General features: G+C 37.0%; 1 protein-coding gene across 8 annotated transcripts in view; it reads right to left on the minus strand.

Annotated features, from left to right (window-relative positions):
- Positions 1–18,205, minus strand: part of DGKB (diacylglycerol kinase beta) — a 320,120-nt gene that overhangs the window by 240,131 nt on the left and 61,784 nt on the right. For all 8 annotated transcript variants that reach the window (XM_086468496.1, XM_086468493.1, XM_086468492.1 and 5 more), the window contains 6 exons: positions 17,858–17,907; positions 16,670–16,744; positions 16,020–16,139; positions 6,102–6,219; positions 3,316–3,404; positions 3,119–3,235 (listed from right to left, as the gene is read on the minus strand). In XM_086468496.1, the coding sequence (XP_086324622.1) occupies positions 3,119–3,235; positions 3,316–3,404; positions 6,102–6,219; positions 16,020–16,139; positions 16,670–16,744; positions 17,858–17,907 (569 nt within the window). The remainder of the gene's footprint in view (positions 1–3,118; positions 3,236–3,315; positions 3,405–6,101; positions 6,220–16,019; positions 16,140–16,669; positions 16,745–17,857; positions 17,908–18,205) is intronic.

Here is an 18,205-nt window from a genome sequence, read left to right on the forward strand (position 1 = left end):
TTGTGAAATCTGGTGAAAGTTTATTATTTTGTAGTCTATGATCTTAAAAGATCTTTTCCAACCTAAATGATTCTATGATTCTATAGAGATGAATAATTTTGGGTTTGAGAAGATATGTATATTTTCATTAAATAAAAATAATCAGGAGAATAAACATCAGGAATTTTGAAGTTAAAAAAATCTTATTTAACTAGTATAATAGATAGGATACAGCAGAAGTTCAACAGGCTCAATAGCTGTTCTGAAATGTGCAGTTCAATGCCCACATGTCTAAATCACATTTTTCCAATGACTGATTCATTTTCCCTTGGATGATTTAGCTATGTCAGTATGAACTCTATCAAAATTACAATAAAATTGTACCAGTTGCCCATGTATATAAGCTTTATGGGTAACATGGTCTTCATAAAGTTATCTGATATCGTTAATGTTGACATAACATTTCTAAATTTTGAACTGAATGGAACCTAATATTAGCCTTGTCCATATTCATTTATATGGCAAAGTTACCTTTTCAGGCAGTTACTTAGCAACAGAAAATAAAAGTCTAATGAGTTTCGATTTACTCTGAGTATTAAAGCCTTATTGTGAGGGTATTTTAGTAGCCCTGTAATCTAAATCATTTGTCATGCTAATTCTCTGCCTCAGTGGCAAGGCTACTTGTACCATAATTAATGCACACCAGGCCATGTTACATCAAATAAAAGTATCTTCACACATTCAGTGGTAATTAGCAGCTTTGCTACTCGGTGGCATGCAAACTTATCTAGGAAAAAAAATAGCTTAATCTTCTTATTAGTCTCTGCTGATCTCTGACAACAGAATTGGCACGTAGCAGACAACAGACATGGTAGAAGGTATGTAGCTTTAACAAAAATACAACTTTGACACAATGATATAAAAAAAATACGCCTCTTCTCAAAAAAAAATGTTTCAGCTAAATACATTTCCCCAAAATTCCCTTACCCCAAACCTATCTCCTGTAGAATATTATCTCCCTCACAATCAGACGCCTGCCAAAATAGGAAAAACTTGCTGGAGGGAAAATGAGGAAAAAAGCATTTACAAAACCATAGTAGAGAATATGGAAGAGGGAATGGTGGGCCTGGCCAAGAACTCAGGGTAACAAGACTCCTTGGTGAAAAACACCTCTAAATTTCAGGATCTGATTCAGTTATTTGACATTAGAAGTGATTCAAGTTGTAAGGAGGAGATATTTAAAATGCATGAAAGAGGCTCAGAACTAGTTGCGTAATAACTAGCATCCTCTTACAAAAATACTTCAGCAAGAAGCCCTAAATGTGGTTTTGTACCAGGAGTTGAAAACACACGAAGAATGCGATGGTAACTATGTAACTTCACAATATCCATTCAAAAATCAAGCATCCATTAGAAATTTAAAACGCTGTTTTTTCAGTAATAAAGTTATTCCTATCAGCAAAGAAAGTTAATGCAACAGAAAACGTAGAACACAGATTTGCAAGAAAAGCGAATAGGAGATTGAAAACCAATTTGCAGTACTTTTAAAACTTTAAAAATTCTCTTTTTTCACTTCTGCGTCTAACGTATACCTGAAGCCACAAAAGTTAAACAAAAACATTAATAAAACCATTTTGAAAACGCAACATGACTTACAGAAAATAAAAATCTTTAGATTACTGATGGAAATACAATTGCGAAATTCTAAGCCTCAGTGACAAGACTTTCAATTTTGGCTATCAAAAAACATTGGCCCACTTTAAAATGGTTTTTGATAGATATTTAAGCATTTAAATATGCACACAAGATATTTTCAAAAGAATTTAGCCTCTTCCCTCACAGCGATTTCAATGACAGATCATTCCTTGGTATTTCCTCAGTGAACATCAGTTCTTATGGAAGTCCTCTAAATCTTGATGTGTACCTTCCAGAAGTAAAAGGCCTTGACAAACCTGGTTCAGATTCACATGAAATAATGGGAAAATAATTCTTCTGAGGAGCTACAGAATTTGCAACTTTTTTTGACTTTAAGAGGGAGTCTCTTGAATGATACAGACATATTATACAGAAGTAAACACTTCTATATCTAGAACAGAACAGTCTTTATTTATCTATCTAAACACAGATAGCCATTGCCTAAATTTAATTATCTGCATGCAAAAATTTTGGATTGGGTGCTTTACTCTCTACATAAATTATCCAAATTTTGACAGCAATCTGGACTACATATTTGCTTTCTTCAAAAATATTGGTTTTTAAGTAATCATAACAGCTTATCACTGAAAGTATCCTGGATCTATTTTCTTTGATGATGTTTCCACATTTTGTATTCTTGTGTTAAGAAAATATGTCATAAAGCATCCAAACTTGTATGTTGAAAACAAACATTCTCTAATGCCTCAGTCTCATATTATTATCTAAAACACTGAACAAACAACTGCTGTTCCATAACAATAATAATGATATCAGCAAAAAAGCAAAAATCCCTAGAAGAAGGCTGAATCTCTCCCCATTTAGATTTAAATCCTGCCCTGGCCAGGAACAGAAATACTGGCATTGCTCCTTCTAGCATGAAGATCTCACTTATAAGGGCAGTGTTCCTTGAATGTCATTAGTTCCAGTTACTGGTTCCTGCTGAATAAGGAGGGCACAAAAGTTGTATATGTTAGACTTGGTGCACGGATTAGTATATTATCAAGATGTCTCTGCTGTTATTCCCAGCCACTTGAAATCACTGTATCCTACCACATGTCCTCAATTTCATTTGCCTGTCAGTACACCACAAATTGGGACTTTGCCCTAGTGTCACAGTGACCTTGACTTCCCCCAGTACTGAAGACTCTCTCACAATACTTCTGCAACGTAGACTGGGAATTCTGCTCTTCGAAGTGACACCTAGTATTTCCACTTGTATATTGTCTTGAAGCAGAGTACATCTTTGAGCGTATTTGCTTGCAACAATTAAGGACTCCAATGAATATTCTGCACATACCATTTCTTAAACACACACCATCCATTCCTGATGACAAAACCGAATGAGACTTTTTGAATTACGAGGCTACCAAAAAAAAAAAAAAAAAAGAAAAGCACATTTTTGTCTCTGTAACCTGTGCTAAATGTTTTACCATAGGATACTCACTGTGATCTGACACCAAACACAGTGAAGTCCAGTCAAGCCTTGGTAACATTTTATAGTTTTGTGACATTTATCACATTTTGTTGGACAATTTCCTTCTACCCAGAAATGGTGCATTACCTGCAAAAGAAAAGTGTGAATATACATAGAGTTGCTAAATTAACAGGTACATGGCAAAGTTAATGCTACCCCAAACTTACTTCAGTATTCTTTTTGGACTTCACATATGTTTTGATGCAAGATGCAGGAGCCCTTGAGACACAGCGTTCATGGACTGTATACTTGCAAACTGAAAAAAGAAACACAGCAATAGATGTTGAGGCAATGGTGTTTCCGACTACCTTTTTATGAAACAAATAGTGTTACCAGCATGCCGTCTCTATATAATCAATCCAATCAGTCAAAGAAAACTCAAACTAGACTGCTTTTTCCATGGAATACGACAGGCCAATTAGAACAGGAAATATTATGCAAGCGAGAAATCCAAGAATGCACTATCATTGCATAACAGGAAATGCTTAATTAAATCAGAGCTCACTAAATTTTTTTCACAATAATTCCCAAATGACAAAAATATTAAAGACAAATTGACGACTGCCAAATGGTTTGGTGTCATTTGCTAGTAGAAAGAAATCTGTATTTTACATACTATAGGCATGAGAGCAGCTGGCAAGCACAAAAATAAAAGCCAGCGAATTTATGTCATTCCTTCTATTGATTTATAAATCTTAAATGGCCGATTAGTCCATTTTCAGATAGCAATTGTTTTCATGCCTTCCATGGAATCGCCCCAACTTGAACTCTGACCTTCCCAAATACTAACACCTGAGAAGCTTTTTTCCTAACCCCTCCACACCAGTTTTAGGTAACTGCTACTGTTGACCAGACCGCACTAGCTGCATTTGGAAAGCATACAGATGTCAAGGTACAAGGCAAAGCTCTCCTGCCTTCATCTATAAAACTGTGCCCAGATGAGGAAATCTTGCTACAGCTTATACCTGCATTCAATTGAGTCAACTATTAAAAACTGAGAATGAATTTCTCCCTGCATGGTATATGTCTCACGCTTTTGACCTCGAGAGCAATTAAGCACAAAGTACTTCTAAACACCTTACTTGCACCTATTACACAAACCCAGTGGGAGGCGCAGCCATTAATCAGACAAACTGCAGGGAGTAACATTGTTGATTGGACCATGGAGGGATGGTAAGGCCCCCTGCAGTTTTCCCCCTTTTTTTTTCCTCCCACACAATCTAAAATGCAAATAATGAAATATATAGCAACACTTTGAGAATATATTGGAGAAGAACTTTAGCAAGACAAGGAAACGGCGGAGCAGTTTTGTAAGTAGGCTCATGCCCCTTGCCGCATGAAGTAACTGAAAGGAGCATGTTCTTCAGACGCTCTGGGACCATTGTTCTCACCAAATAAATGCCAAGCACAATTACAAACAAATTTTAAAGAGGTACATTGCCACAGAGAAAATTAGAGCTCTTGTAAGGCTGGCCTTTCGGGGGCACTTTACTTTAGATAACTTGTCTACACATTTCTGACAACTACTGAAGATCATCTACATTATATGCTCAATAGAATTTTCTCTTTCAAACATGTACGTCCTCACAAGGATTAAATTTACACTAGTCTGACATAAAGGAATATTAAAGAACGTCACATTTCAAGATCTAATAGTCAATTCAGAATTTTATATATATATTTTTTCCAGTTACTGTCATCAGCATTTATTAATGTCAAGTTATGCATTTCTATTTGTTCGAATTTTAATAAATGTATCTCTCTCATTCCATAGTATTTTGAATGAAATTACAGAATGTGAAAACGCATACGTGGAGGACTTGCATCTGAGCTATGTTTTAAAGAGATCTGTGGTCCACAGAGGAGGAATGGTTGATTCCAAACCCCTCATTCATTCAGACTAATCTCAAATTAAATCAACAGAACTGTACAGGCAGAAAGGTCCTATCAGCTGTGATGGGTTACCTTTCACACCAAAAATGGAGAAAAGTTGCACTAAGAAACTGCTTAATTTATCAAAAAGAACAATGAAAGGTGACCCGATACCATCATGAGAATAATACAGTGGGTACTAAAGAACTCATTAGTCTAATGGAGCAGGGCATAACACGAACCAATCACTGGAACCACCTACCAGACATATTCCAATCAGAAAACAGGTCCTAAAAAAGATGACTAATCATTGGAACACACCACAAAAGAAAGATATGGATAATCCATCTCCTGAAACGTTCAGAGACAAGGTATCTTTCGGCAAGATTTGGTTTCTCAAGATACAGGTTATGAGCTGGTCAAACACAAATTATTAGGAGATACATAGATAAGCCAAGTCTAATGAAGGTCAAATTAGATGCAGTAGTTTTTCTGTGTTCTTTACCTTAAAATCTATAATCAGTCAATATGTGAAAGGATGGCAAGACTGAGGTCTATGGTTACAAACCAAGTCAACACACCAAACTTCAAAAGTGTTACAGAAACTTGATTTCTGGGAAACTGGGATTTTCACCTTCACAAATAAGTAAACAAGAGTTCTGTGTAAGATTTGAAGAAAAATAAATATGGGACTTTGACACTAATCAAGTTGATACCTATTAAAGAATATGAATAATTACTAACAAATAAAAGAGCAATAACAAAAAATATAAGGTTGAAACTTAAGCATGACACTTGCTAAGAGAAAAGGAAAAAAAAAAAAAAGAGACTCCAAAGGGAACTAACACTGAGAGCTATTATAATACAGAGAAATCCCTCAAACAACAACTTTGAAAGCTGAATATTCTGAAAAATTAAAAATGGAACCTTGAGCGCTCAAGCACAGAAGACAAAGGGGAAGACACCATTGTGCTGGCAATGGTTTTGTACTGGGAAGCTACTAGTCCTTTATTATGCAGCACGCGCAACATTTCTAGGAATAGACACGTTTACAAACGGACACCGAAATGCTTATACTCACAAGAACAGCAGAGACCTTGCTTGCCTACTCCGATTAGCATGTTCAAACAAAGATTACAGTAGGCAGGCTTGTTAAAGTGTTTCAGCCTCCATACGTGCTGCCCATCATCTTTCACATTCTGCACAGGACATAAAAGAAACAGATTTCACTTAATAAAATAAACAATGAAATATGGAAGTGCCAATAAAAATTGGAGATTGACTCAAGAACGTAAAAGACAAGCTGTTACCTTGTTTAATACTCTGCACCAGATCACAGTATAATCATTCTAAATACACAGGCAACGATATAATAAAAAATTCTTCAGAAGCTCATGGACATTCATGTGTTCCAAATAGGACTCAGAAAAAACATCAGGCTGCTGTCACTACTGCAACACAACGCTAGCCATAAACCTAGGCTGGTATTAAACAACAAATGGCATTTAACTACAATTTGTTCTAGACTGATTTTAAAAATAAAGGTGCTGCAGGTGAGAAGGTAAAACTCCCCCAAACAAACAATAGAAAGCATTTTTTAAAACTACAGAGATCTTCTTAATGACCCTTAGAATTATGGACATGTATCAACATCTGTGAGGTGGGAAATTAACGACACCACAGTAATACCTATTGACAGCTTTAATTTCTGTTAAGCTACTGCTGATAGTCCATCAAAAAGCAAGTATTTAAGGGTGAGGTTTACATGCTGGACGGACCTCTTCTCCAAAAACTGAATTCCTTACCTTTAAGCCCACGTTTTTCAGGTAGCTGCAGCACTATACTCAAGTCTTGCACGAATAGACTGATCAACTGATCAGCACTTACTAGTCAGGGGCCCGCTGTAACTTATGCATACAACTAAAATACTATCAAATCATTTACGTTTACAAAAGTAAGCTTTCAGTTGCATGATACTCCTCTTCCTTCTTAACGGAATCATTCTGAGACCTCACTGTTATTAGGAAGTTTTTAAAATGACGTGCACTTGGTACAGATGTTAAATTAATTCTGTAAATTCCAGGTTTCTTGGTAAGTGTCGCCATCAGACTTTTTCTTTTTTTGCAGTCATCAGAGGTTTTGATTTAAAAAAAAAAAAAAATAGATTAACCTAACGTAGTATCACTTTAGTTTTTAATTTTTTATTTATTTTTACCAAATATAACATCCAATGGAACAAAGGCAGTTAATGTCTATCAGCTAGAAATGAGCTGCAGTAGTCTGATCCTTCACTGCGCATTACTGAAACACTATAGTCTTCTTGGTCATCTCATTACCAAAAAGAAAGTGTCACATCGCTAAAGGAAGCCACATCCACCTCTGGTTCTCAAAAGCCACATCGACAGCTGGTTCTCATTGAATTTCTGATTTCTCACACCAAACTACTACTACTACTTGTTGTCATGTATATACAATATTCCTGACTAGATCTTCAATAATATGATGGTTTGCACTGATAAGGACAGCCAATGTAAGTCAGTGGACATAAATTTTAAGAAAAAAAATCAGTTTTGTCCTATATTAGCATACACTGCCTGAGTTATATCCTTAAAAATCAGTATTGTTCTATCCTAAGAGCTAGCCATTAATCACAAGTCAAAGACGATGAAGACTTCTTCATCCTCGGGGAACAATAAAAAAAATTCCTGAAGGAAAAATCAGCACTCCAAGAAATTAAGAATGTTTGGCTCAAAGCCAGGTCCCAGCCAGAACACAACTTTGAATAATTCCTGCAAATAACCCAGAAACAAAAGGAACTGAAGTCAGCTGGAATATTTTTTTTCTCTATTGAGATATCAGGATCAGAGCCCAAGTGGAGTTCCCCTGATATTATCAGCAGGAGTTCAAATGCCATCTCTGACAGCTGGGCAATGTCAGGGTCCCCTTTCTGCAGAAAGAGCAGAGCAGATGCCTAATGTGGGATTCTCGGGCTGGCAAAGAGTGTGGAAGTTTTCCAATTTCCCCTGAAGAAGCAGAAATAGATTTTGCAGCTGTGGAGCACTAGAAGCCTGTCAAGCTCCTTCATGACTGGCAGCTGAAGAGGATGTATTTCATTAAATGGAGCTCTGTAACTTCTATTTTTCTTTCCACCTTACTACCACGTTCCACACATTTTTAAAGTATTGTTGAACTACAATATAGCACGTGAGTTTGAAGTCTTCTGAAAGTAGACAATTAATTCACCAAAGACCATGTAAACCCTTCTGAAAAACAACAGTGAACAAGGTACACTTCCATTTTAACATTACTCAGGTCATCCACAGATAGCGTCATAAACCACAAGCACTTAAATGCAAGCTGACCAGCCTTCCTTAGCAAAATAGCTGATATTTCTGAAAACTAACAAGAAGAATTCATACTTAAGCATAAACTTGCCCCTCTTTCACATTAATTTTGTGTTACTTTTTCCTTTTAATTTTATTTTTAAAGAATGGCCATTACATGTGAATATGTTGCTTCTTATTTGAACAGAACATATGGACTAACTTAGCTGGCATTTTCCTTATCCGAAAAACAAACAAGTCTTGATGTGGGTGTTCTGCCAATTAAAACACTTAACTGTGTTACAGACTGCAACTGATGCAAATCCATTACATAAACACAATGCACTTTTGGAAAATAGCAAATTAAATTTTTGCTCTTGTGCACTGCCAAAAATAGGCAATAAAATGCTGCATATGATTATGCATGCACATAACTTTTTAAAACACTGCCAAGAAAAAAAAAAAAAAAAAGACATAATGTGAAACAAAGTCCCCTCCATGCAAGTCTTTAAGTATGAATAAAATCCACAATCCTGACACATCAGTGCATTTACTGACATTCACTCATTTTGCCTCCATATCCTGAGAAAGAGTTTAAAAACAAACAGCCATTAAGAAGATCTCAAAGCAGGGCAGGTACAGTAAAAATCTCTTCCTCACTTCATTATACATCACTGGAAATGAAGCCTCCATATGCCAATTGCAGACTTTAGCACATAATGACAAGAGTAACATTTATTTTGTTAACAACGGCTCTCTTAACTTGTGTCCTGACCCTTCTACCATGGATTTGATTGCTAAAAGGACCTGACCTTAAAAAGTATGTCAACCATGAAAGAGCCAGCGTTAGAATTAGTGGAAAATCGTATGCAGACACAGAATTTGGCTGCACATCCCTAATCTGGTTTAATATTAACTTCAGCTTTTGAGAACTTTTTAAATAAAGGTAGCCAAAGAGATCCTAAGGTTTCAGGCAAAAACCTCGAGATTCTGAAACCTAAAAAAGGTAATGAAATCACTGATAAATTTTCATCCTAGCAAGTATCCCCTCTTACAACAACTACAGAGTGTGTGAAACACTGGCATGTTCAGTCTTTTCTATGAAAAAAGTCAGTAACAAGCAGCCAAGAGAGAAGGATGCTAGTGACTCTGCTAAGTTATTCTTTCACCTACTGTTATTTTGTTTTAACTTCTTTTAAAAATATTCACATGACTTGGAGACATTTTGGGCACTGTTCAGTCACTGGGAAGGTGCGAAGAGTGTCCATTAAACCACACAGCACCACCTTTTAATACAAATGTCGTTAAGTTCTACTTTCCTTTGGTGGCTCTCAGCAGAGAATTCGTGTCAGGTTTGGTTTTGTTCAATTTGGTTTGGGGAGAGGGGGTTCTAAGTCTGTTCTGGTTCAGCTGGAGAGGGAGTAACCTCATTCAAGAGACTTGCTATTCAGGAAGGCTCCTCACTTCCAACTTCTGAGATATTTTGTGAGTGTCTGTGTGTGTGTGCTGGAGGAATAAAAAAAATCAACCAATCACTTCCCCAGCCTTCATCCACACACTCACCAGTGTACTATCCTGATCATCCAGAAATGCTTAACATTAATAGTCACATGAGAAAATGACAGCATAGAAAAGGGAGCACAAAGGGGGAAATTAAACACGCTTCATAATCAGCCATACTACAAAGGTTCCCTGTCCCTAAACTGGCAGTCAAATGACATCTGCAGAGATGGAAATGCTGCAGAAATTACAGTTTAAATAACAGTAAATTCGTATACCTGCATGAAATATCATTTATTTTGCACCTTATATACAGAACAGTTTAGTTACTCCTGACTTCTCCTGGGCTTTTACCAACCTAGAGGCAAAAGGAAGAGCAGGACTGTAGCAAGGAAAGGCATCTGCAAACTTCCTGCAAAGGAGTGGCAGCTAGCACAGCACAGAAGTGTCAAAGAAGAGAGAGATGCACTTTTTTAGCAGCTCCTGCTAGGAAGCCTCACAAAGCATTAACATTCCCCCCTCTGCTGGCAATGCCGGGAAATGATACTGGTAACATCGCTCCCGTTTTCCCTCGGGGTCAACCTGCTCCCCGGCTGGTAAGGAGCTGGCACCAAGAGGGTAAGCTGCAGCTTCTTCTAGCAGGGGCTTGGGTTTGCCCTCTGCGCATATGGAAATAGCATATGGCTCATCAGCACTTCAGCCTTTTAGAAAACCCACCTGCCAGTCTTCAGACAGGACTTACAAAAACATCGCCGGGGACAACGAAAGGCCAGATCGCCCTCATTCCTCGCTGAATGAAAGGAACACAACTCCACAAAACTCCCTGGGCATTAAACAGTCATCGCAGCCTCCAGCAGCGCTCCTCCTGGTGCAACAGATACCATACCAGACTTGCAAATGTTTGCAAGTCCCCAGTTTGGTTCTACTTTCACATACGCAGAGCTCAAAAAGTAAGCCCACAATAACGTAACACAGTGTAGGAAGCAGTATTTCCCAAGTGTGGATTCTCAGTTGAGTACTCCATCCCATGTTTAATCAAAAAGACTAAGGAAAGAGTTACGTCTGAAATTCTTTGAGTGTAATAGCATAATATTTGCTGCTCGAGGGTCCAAAATAAAATTGTAACAGTATTTCCTTCTGATTTAATTGAAGCATAGTCACACTTCAACACAAATGGGTTTGTCCCATTGAGACTTAACTTGATTAAAAGGTGAAATGGGTTGAAAGTTACAATTTAAAGGAAAGAAAGGCATAGCAGCCTGATTTCAGACTATTGATGGCTTTATGAAGCATTTACTGTTCAATTTCTCTCTCACTTTAGGGCAGCTTTTCAGCAACTGTACAGTACAAGACACAGTGCAGCTGTGACATCTAGTGGCCAGCAAAGAGGGAATAAAATACTTTTCCACTCCTAAAACACAGGCGGTTTTTTTAAACACTACCACTTGTCAGCCTGCAGTTTATAACTACTTTTTGTACAGTCACTGTCAGAAGAGGTAGTAATGACCCCTTCAAGAGAACTGACACCAAAATATCTGGTACAGAATCACTTTAGAAGAGAAATCAAATGGCTATCAGAACAGGGTGGAATAATTCTGTACAAGTGAGGAACTCTTAGCAAAGAACAGAGCGCAATGTTCACGGCTGACAAAAATCCTTAAGAGCAAATCGTCACTAAGCAGCTTTTTGTGCCCAGATTGCAAAGGTCATTTAAGCAACACTAGGAGAGTCAACGGGGTAACTCTCTTAACTTCACTGACAATACAGATCTACTTAAATTAACACAGAATGAAATAAAAGGGTCAGAAACTTTGAAGGTTTCTACCATAAAGGAGTAGAATAAATAGCCTAGTTGTCACTAGTATGCAAAGTGTAATTATCAACAGAAGGACTAATACAGGGAAATCTCTGTCCAATCTGTGTTTGGATGGGAGACAAACTCTTGTCTTAAGAAGCAAAAGTAAATTTGGGAAGCTGATGAGGGCATGAAAATTGCAGACTGAAGTGTGACACTCAGCAAAAAAACTCTACCTCAGACATTATTAAAAATTGGACCACATAAATAACAATTCCCTCTACAGTTACCTAATTATTTTATTTTCTTCATTAAATTCTCACTTTTCACGAGATAATTTCTTGGAACAACTTCCATGAAACTGGCACAACTAAACTTCAGGGAAAGAATTATGAGTCTTAAAGGTTTCAGTAGGTGCAGCGCAGAACACATTCAGCCACCATGAAGTGGAAAAAGCGTAGTCATCCTAGTTCAAATGGATTATACAGGGATACAATTGCAAGGTCTTTTCTTGCAAAACAAATTTCCAAACAGTATATGTATCACAGCACCCCTATAGAGTAAGAACTAATTAAGTTCTTATTTAAATTCCTTGTCTTGCACTGAAATTGTTTGTTTAGCACACCAATTGCCTTGAAAAGCACCAAAATAAGAATATACTGTTTCTTTCCTGGAACATTACCAAAGATAAAACTCTCTGCATTTCTAAGTTCTACCTTCACAGCAACTCTAAATTCAAGTTTTAGGAGGAAATAGGAAGCATAAAACCCAGTAAGATAAAATAAACTGGATATTTATGTCGATTTCCTAAAGAAATTAGACTTATTTATACTCTTTGTCCCTTTATCTCCATGACTCTAAACAGCTCCAGCAACTTTTGAATTAATTTAGTAATCTCAACTAAATTTAAGAGGGCACTAGAAGTTTCATGGAAATCCAGAAAAATGGCCAGGATGGGGAGGGGGCAGTGAGATCAATCAGAAGGAAAGTCAGGCAGATTTCCTTGTCCCTTCTTTTAACTTGGCAACAGCGGGCTGGGTAATATTTGTAATAACAATCTAATAGTCCTGTCTCTTTCAGAATGGGGTTACTGGTGAAGCCAGAGGGCAAAGACCACAAACCTGCAAGAGGTTAGGCTCTCTCAACCCCATTGTTTATAAGCACTAACTTGTTTAGTCTTTTGTTTTTATATAATATACTTCCATATTTCACCAAAATGACTCTTTGATTTTTTTTCAATTATTGTAACTAAAGCATCTTATATAATCTCTAATAAAAACCTGATTGAAATGCTTTAAATGTAATATAAAAGTTTTACATTCTATCCAACCTTTTTATACAGTTCTCAAAGGAAACTAAAGATTAAGTACAAACAAAGGAGCTGAATTCTGAAGGTATTATGACAAATCTTCCGCTGAAGCAAATCATCATAGCTTCCCTGACATTAGCACAGCAAATTACACCAGCTGAGACTCTCGTAAAGTTTGTACAAGCTCTATACAAGAGTTAAGTACATTACAGTAAGTTAATGGACTCCAAGTCAAAACAAATTTAAGACTCCATTGGTATTGTGTTTTTTTTTTTTTTAATAAACTACAGTGACAATTCTTTGTCACTAAAATACTGGAAAATCTCTGAAATTGATTCATCACTGAGTTCAGCATAGAGCCCAAGGGTGGCTGACTAAAGTTAAAATAAAGTGAAAGAATTGTTGGGTTGTTTGGGGGTTGTTTTTTTTGTTTGTGTGTTTGGTTTTTGTGGGTTTGTTTTTGTTTTTGTTTTTTTTTTTTTTGGGGGGGGGGGGGTGTGCTTCTTTTTAAGATGTGAAGACTACCTGGACATGTCTAAGCAGCACAAGGCAGTAGGTTATGCCCTTTATTTTCACATACTAATCAGCCTGTGGAAAACTTTAAGATACCAGAACTTCATTATTTGATTACTAAGTACAAGGCTCTTATCTCACTTTTCATTATCATAACTAAAAGGAGAGAGAAAGACAGCCACAGTCCTGGGAAGCTGGGTTTGCAAAATCTAACAACAGCATGTAAATAGAAATAACAGTATTCCACTCATGGTAATGATGCACTGGAATGAAGAGGTTGAGTAGTACATTAGATGCTGTAAAACCATCAAATCATGCTATCAGTTTACACAAAATAACAACGGACAGGCATTAGAGTTTTAACTTTCTTGATTTAACATTTCGTGGTCCTAAAATACACTTAGATTCGATCATTTAGAACTCTGTGCAAACAGACAGTAGTACAAGTAGTAACTTTTTGCTGGTTTGATGGAAAATTTAAAAATCTGGCTTTGCTCTACGTATTATGTGAATGGTTTCAGAAATCAAGGGCATTTTCAAACATGAGAAGAAAAATGGGAGCCCTTTTAGAGGATGGCACCATTTCCTAGTAAATCTTTAGCAAATGACTTGTAATTCAGCTTGTACAGTTCTCTAGGGAATGGACTTCACTCACAGTAAAGTAAAATATTAAAAAGCATTAAAAGCCACCCTATCCATTGTACTCCAACTTTCAACTAACAAAACAATGCTTATTGATCAAAAGTATATTTTGTATACCATTATAACAATTTTTCCACCACTGTACATTTATGTCTCTTCAACACGAAGTACTGGGAATACTCTTGATGACAGAAACACTGACCTCTGCTGATAGCTACAGAATTTTGATCACTGTATATGTGTGTTTATTATTTCCATAGTAAACCTATGCACAGCAAGATAAATTATCTAGTAAGCAGTAGAAATATTCTAAAAGATAAAATGTCTGATACCATACATTTACATAGCTTCTTTCTAATAGCTTTTCCTTTAATATGAAAATAAACCTCTACAGAAGGATGTGCATTAATCTATCACGGAATTTAAGGAGTTTTTAATTTAGAAAGAATGAAGTGCAGACATTGAAAAATACTCCCAGAACTTCTACACTACCCATTAGAAAAGAAAAATCTGTCCTGAAAATGACTACCAGTTATCTGCTGTACTGACTGCTTGAGAGCATTTGATGCCCTTTGTTGAGAGTAATTCTGTGGAAATAATGGCATTCAGCCTGACAAAGATCTGCTGTTTGATGACAGGGAAGTAATTTAACATTGTTGTTATTCAGTCACACATATAGAATTAGGGAGTTAGTACTTACAGTGTTCCAAATGTACTGAAATTCATCCTCATTTTAGACATTTAGCTGGTAATTTGATTAATAAGACTTTGCAAGAATTTTAGATCTTCTGCTCAAGGCACTGCTTTGTTGCATATTTCCCAACAGAAAGTCTCAGTCTAACCATTCTTTGTGCAAATAAAGAGCAACTAGAGCAGTCTAGGTTTAGTTCAGGCTGTAGCAGCATATGGGGAAAGTACGTATTATTTATTATTTCACCTCAATATCTGAAAAAGGCTTCAGAAAAAAAATTAAATAAGAATGTTTTCTCTCAAATAACAGAAAAGCATTTGAAACATACGCTAAGATGCTTGTGCTCAAAATTAGCTCAAACGCAGGACAGCAGGTGGCACTGGCAACATGCCAGTGTTAAAACAGCTGTGTTGAACTGGTATAAAATTGATCATATAGCATCTGTCTTATCTTTAATGTGAAGTTGTAAATGTACAGAACACAAGCTCTTCTTTCATAACACTCTGTCCTTTGGTATAAGTGTTCTGGTTGATATTGCTTCTTAGTATAGTTTATTAAGGCAGTTAGAGAGGGACAGAAGAACTATCTTCACAGGGATGTATCATGACAGGACAAGAGCCAGTAATTGCTGCAGAAGAAATTCCATCTGCACATAAGAAAAAAAGCTCTCTCCCTTGAGAACAATTAACACTGGGAGAGGCTGCCTGCAGAACTCGTGGAATCCATCTCACTGGAACTATTCAGGACTGGGCTTGACAGGGCCCTGGATAACTCAATCTGTGGCCCTGCCTTTAATAAGAGGCTGGACCAGATGGTCTCCAGAAGTTCCTCCCAGCCTAGATTGTTCTGTGACTCAGTATGGCTAGGCCACACAACACAGCACCATGCTGAGAAGCCTAGACACTGCTCCAAGCCAGCTGTAACATACACATGGGCAGTAAAACATTCTTAACAGATATTACTGCAGCTAGGAATTAACAACATGCTGTTAACAGGACAAATTAATCAGGTTTTTACAGCTTCCATCTCCATAGCTGGCTCACTTGGTGTTGCTTCAAACATGCTAACGTACCTCTGACTCAGAAGACACACTTCTGCTCTTTGCATGTCATCCAGCTCCAGTAAAGCAACGAAAAGCCATTCTTTATACAGGCCACCGAGAAACTAACCTGAGGGCCATAACTGACATGCAAGCAGAAACTGGACACTCTGATGTCAATACTTACGTTCTCTAACCCAAGGAGGACCAAGAGCGGGATCGTTGTCATTCCTCCTTGGATCCACTCTTCTAGAGAAACCGTGCCGTCATGATCATAGTCAATTTCTTCCATCATCTCATGAAGGATCTACACAGTTTAACGAAAAATCTCATAAAATCCATATTCTAATACAGCAACCTCTTGTTAGAACACATCCAGATCTCCAATTCCCTCATCCGCATGCAAAAAGGAAAACATTATTTGTATGCCACCTCTAATAAACCAACTACTGACATTGCAGAAAATGAAGTGTCATATTCCTATTTACCTAAAGTTCCCGAACCAAGTTGTGTCCCCTTGTGTACTTACTACGTGCAATGCAAAGAAGAGGTAGTTACTTTTCATAAATTTTCAGAGACAAACCAGCTGGATTGTAAATGTTAATTACTGCATGCCCCAAAGAAAAGCCTTAAACTGTAGCAAGAATGCTTCACAGATGAGATTTAATCAGAAAATGACTCGTAGAAGTGCTAATTGACAGTGTCAGAGTGGAGCACAGACTATTATTATTTCTATCTATCCAAATATATAGAATCACATGTTGACAGGAAGTATCACAAAGTGAGTAAATGCTATCTCTAGCAAGATTAAATACTTGTGATACAATGGAAACTTACTGGACTCAGTTCAGTAACATCCCATTCAAGGTATTCTGCAACATGCATCATTTGAGCAATGATATTTTCCAACTCCTACAGATGAACAAAAAAGAATTATAATATTTAATGCAATATTATAAAGACAAATTCTACTGCAAGCAACTTTTAATTCAGACACATTGCATTCAGTGACACTGCTTCATTAGCGTTCCTAATGAAATGTCCTTTACACTGGAAGCTGTCCACTCTTAGGTGAATCTGCTTCAATACCAAAACATCAGGCATGGACTGCAAAGCATGCAGGGAGGTGAAATACAGCCCCATAACCAAAGGAGAGCCTCTGGGTTCAAAGTAGTCATAGATTCCTCCTTCCTAGTTTATCATTCGAACATTGTTTTCATAATCTGAAGTCCTGTGATATAATGATTTAATAGGCAATAGTTATCTGATTCATGTTTTGTATGCCTAAAACTGATACAGTATTTACTTCATACCTCTATATAACTTAGCTTCCCTATTCCCCTGTCACTTATGGGAATCACCTCCTCTTCTTTAGTAACCCACTCTACGCGGTCTTACTTCAGGCAGATACAAAAGAAGAAGGGGAAAAAAAAAAGAAAAAGAAAAAAGCAAGCTGCCAATAAAATAGATCTTTCTATCAGCTATTAGAAAAAAGAAAAGTTACATTTCTTAAATGATTGTTTTATCTCTGATTTTCCTTCAAACGTTTGGCTGGGCTACTCCGCAAAACTCTTTAATATTGTTCCTCTGCTCTTAATAACAACATGGAAGTTCAGACATCTCTCCACACACATCCTCTGTGTGACTCTCACACTTTCCCCTTTGAATGAAATCTTTACAAATGGTGGTTCCACACACATCTCCCCACAGCGTTCTAGAATTTTAGGAATCACATTAATATAAGTCCCAAACAGTAATATGATTAAAAATCTGAAGGCTATAGAACAGGACTCCACAATAGCAGTGTCAGCATTTGAAAATTTATACCCTTGTAGAAGCAGTAGCCTGATAGAAAAGAAAACTCAAGAGCTACTTTCAAAACGGGTAACTCTTTATCCCGTATAGTTTATACTGTTTCTATTAATTCAGGATAAACATAAACTTGATTTGGATCAAGGTAGTTTTGTATAGGTGTGCCATTATGACATACTCTTACAATGCGTTAAAATACATAAATAACATTACCGAACTATCCAGGTATCCATTTCCATCTGTATCGTACAAGCGAAACATAACTAAAAAGGAAACAAAAAGAGAAGGAAACGCAGTTAGAAAACACAGTAACAACATTACTTCATAAAGACAAAACAACAACAAAAAAACCACCCCAAAACAAACCAAAACACAAACCAACCAAACTCGAGTTTCAAAGAACAGACGAACATTAACTTTCTTTTAATAACGACACTAATTGTAGACTCACCAAACAATTTGTATCACGGGAGAGGTTCACTCAGCAACTACCCTGCCACAGTGCCTCCAAGGAGACATATTAGCAGGACAGAGCAATTGCCCCTTTTCCGCATGTCTACG

This window comes from Leptosomus discolor, chromosome 7 (assembly GCF_034619465.1).
Source record: "Leptosomus discolor isolate bLepDis1 chromosome 7, bLepDis1.hap2, whole genome shotgun sequence".
Lineage (NCBI taxonomy): Eukaryota > Metazoa > Chordata > Aves > Leptosomiformes > Leptosomidae > Leptosomus > Leptosomus discolor.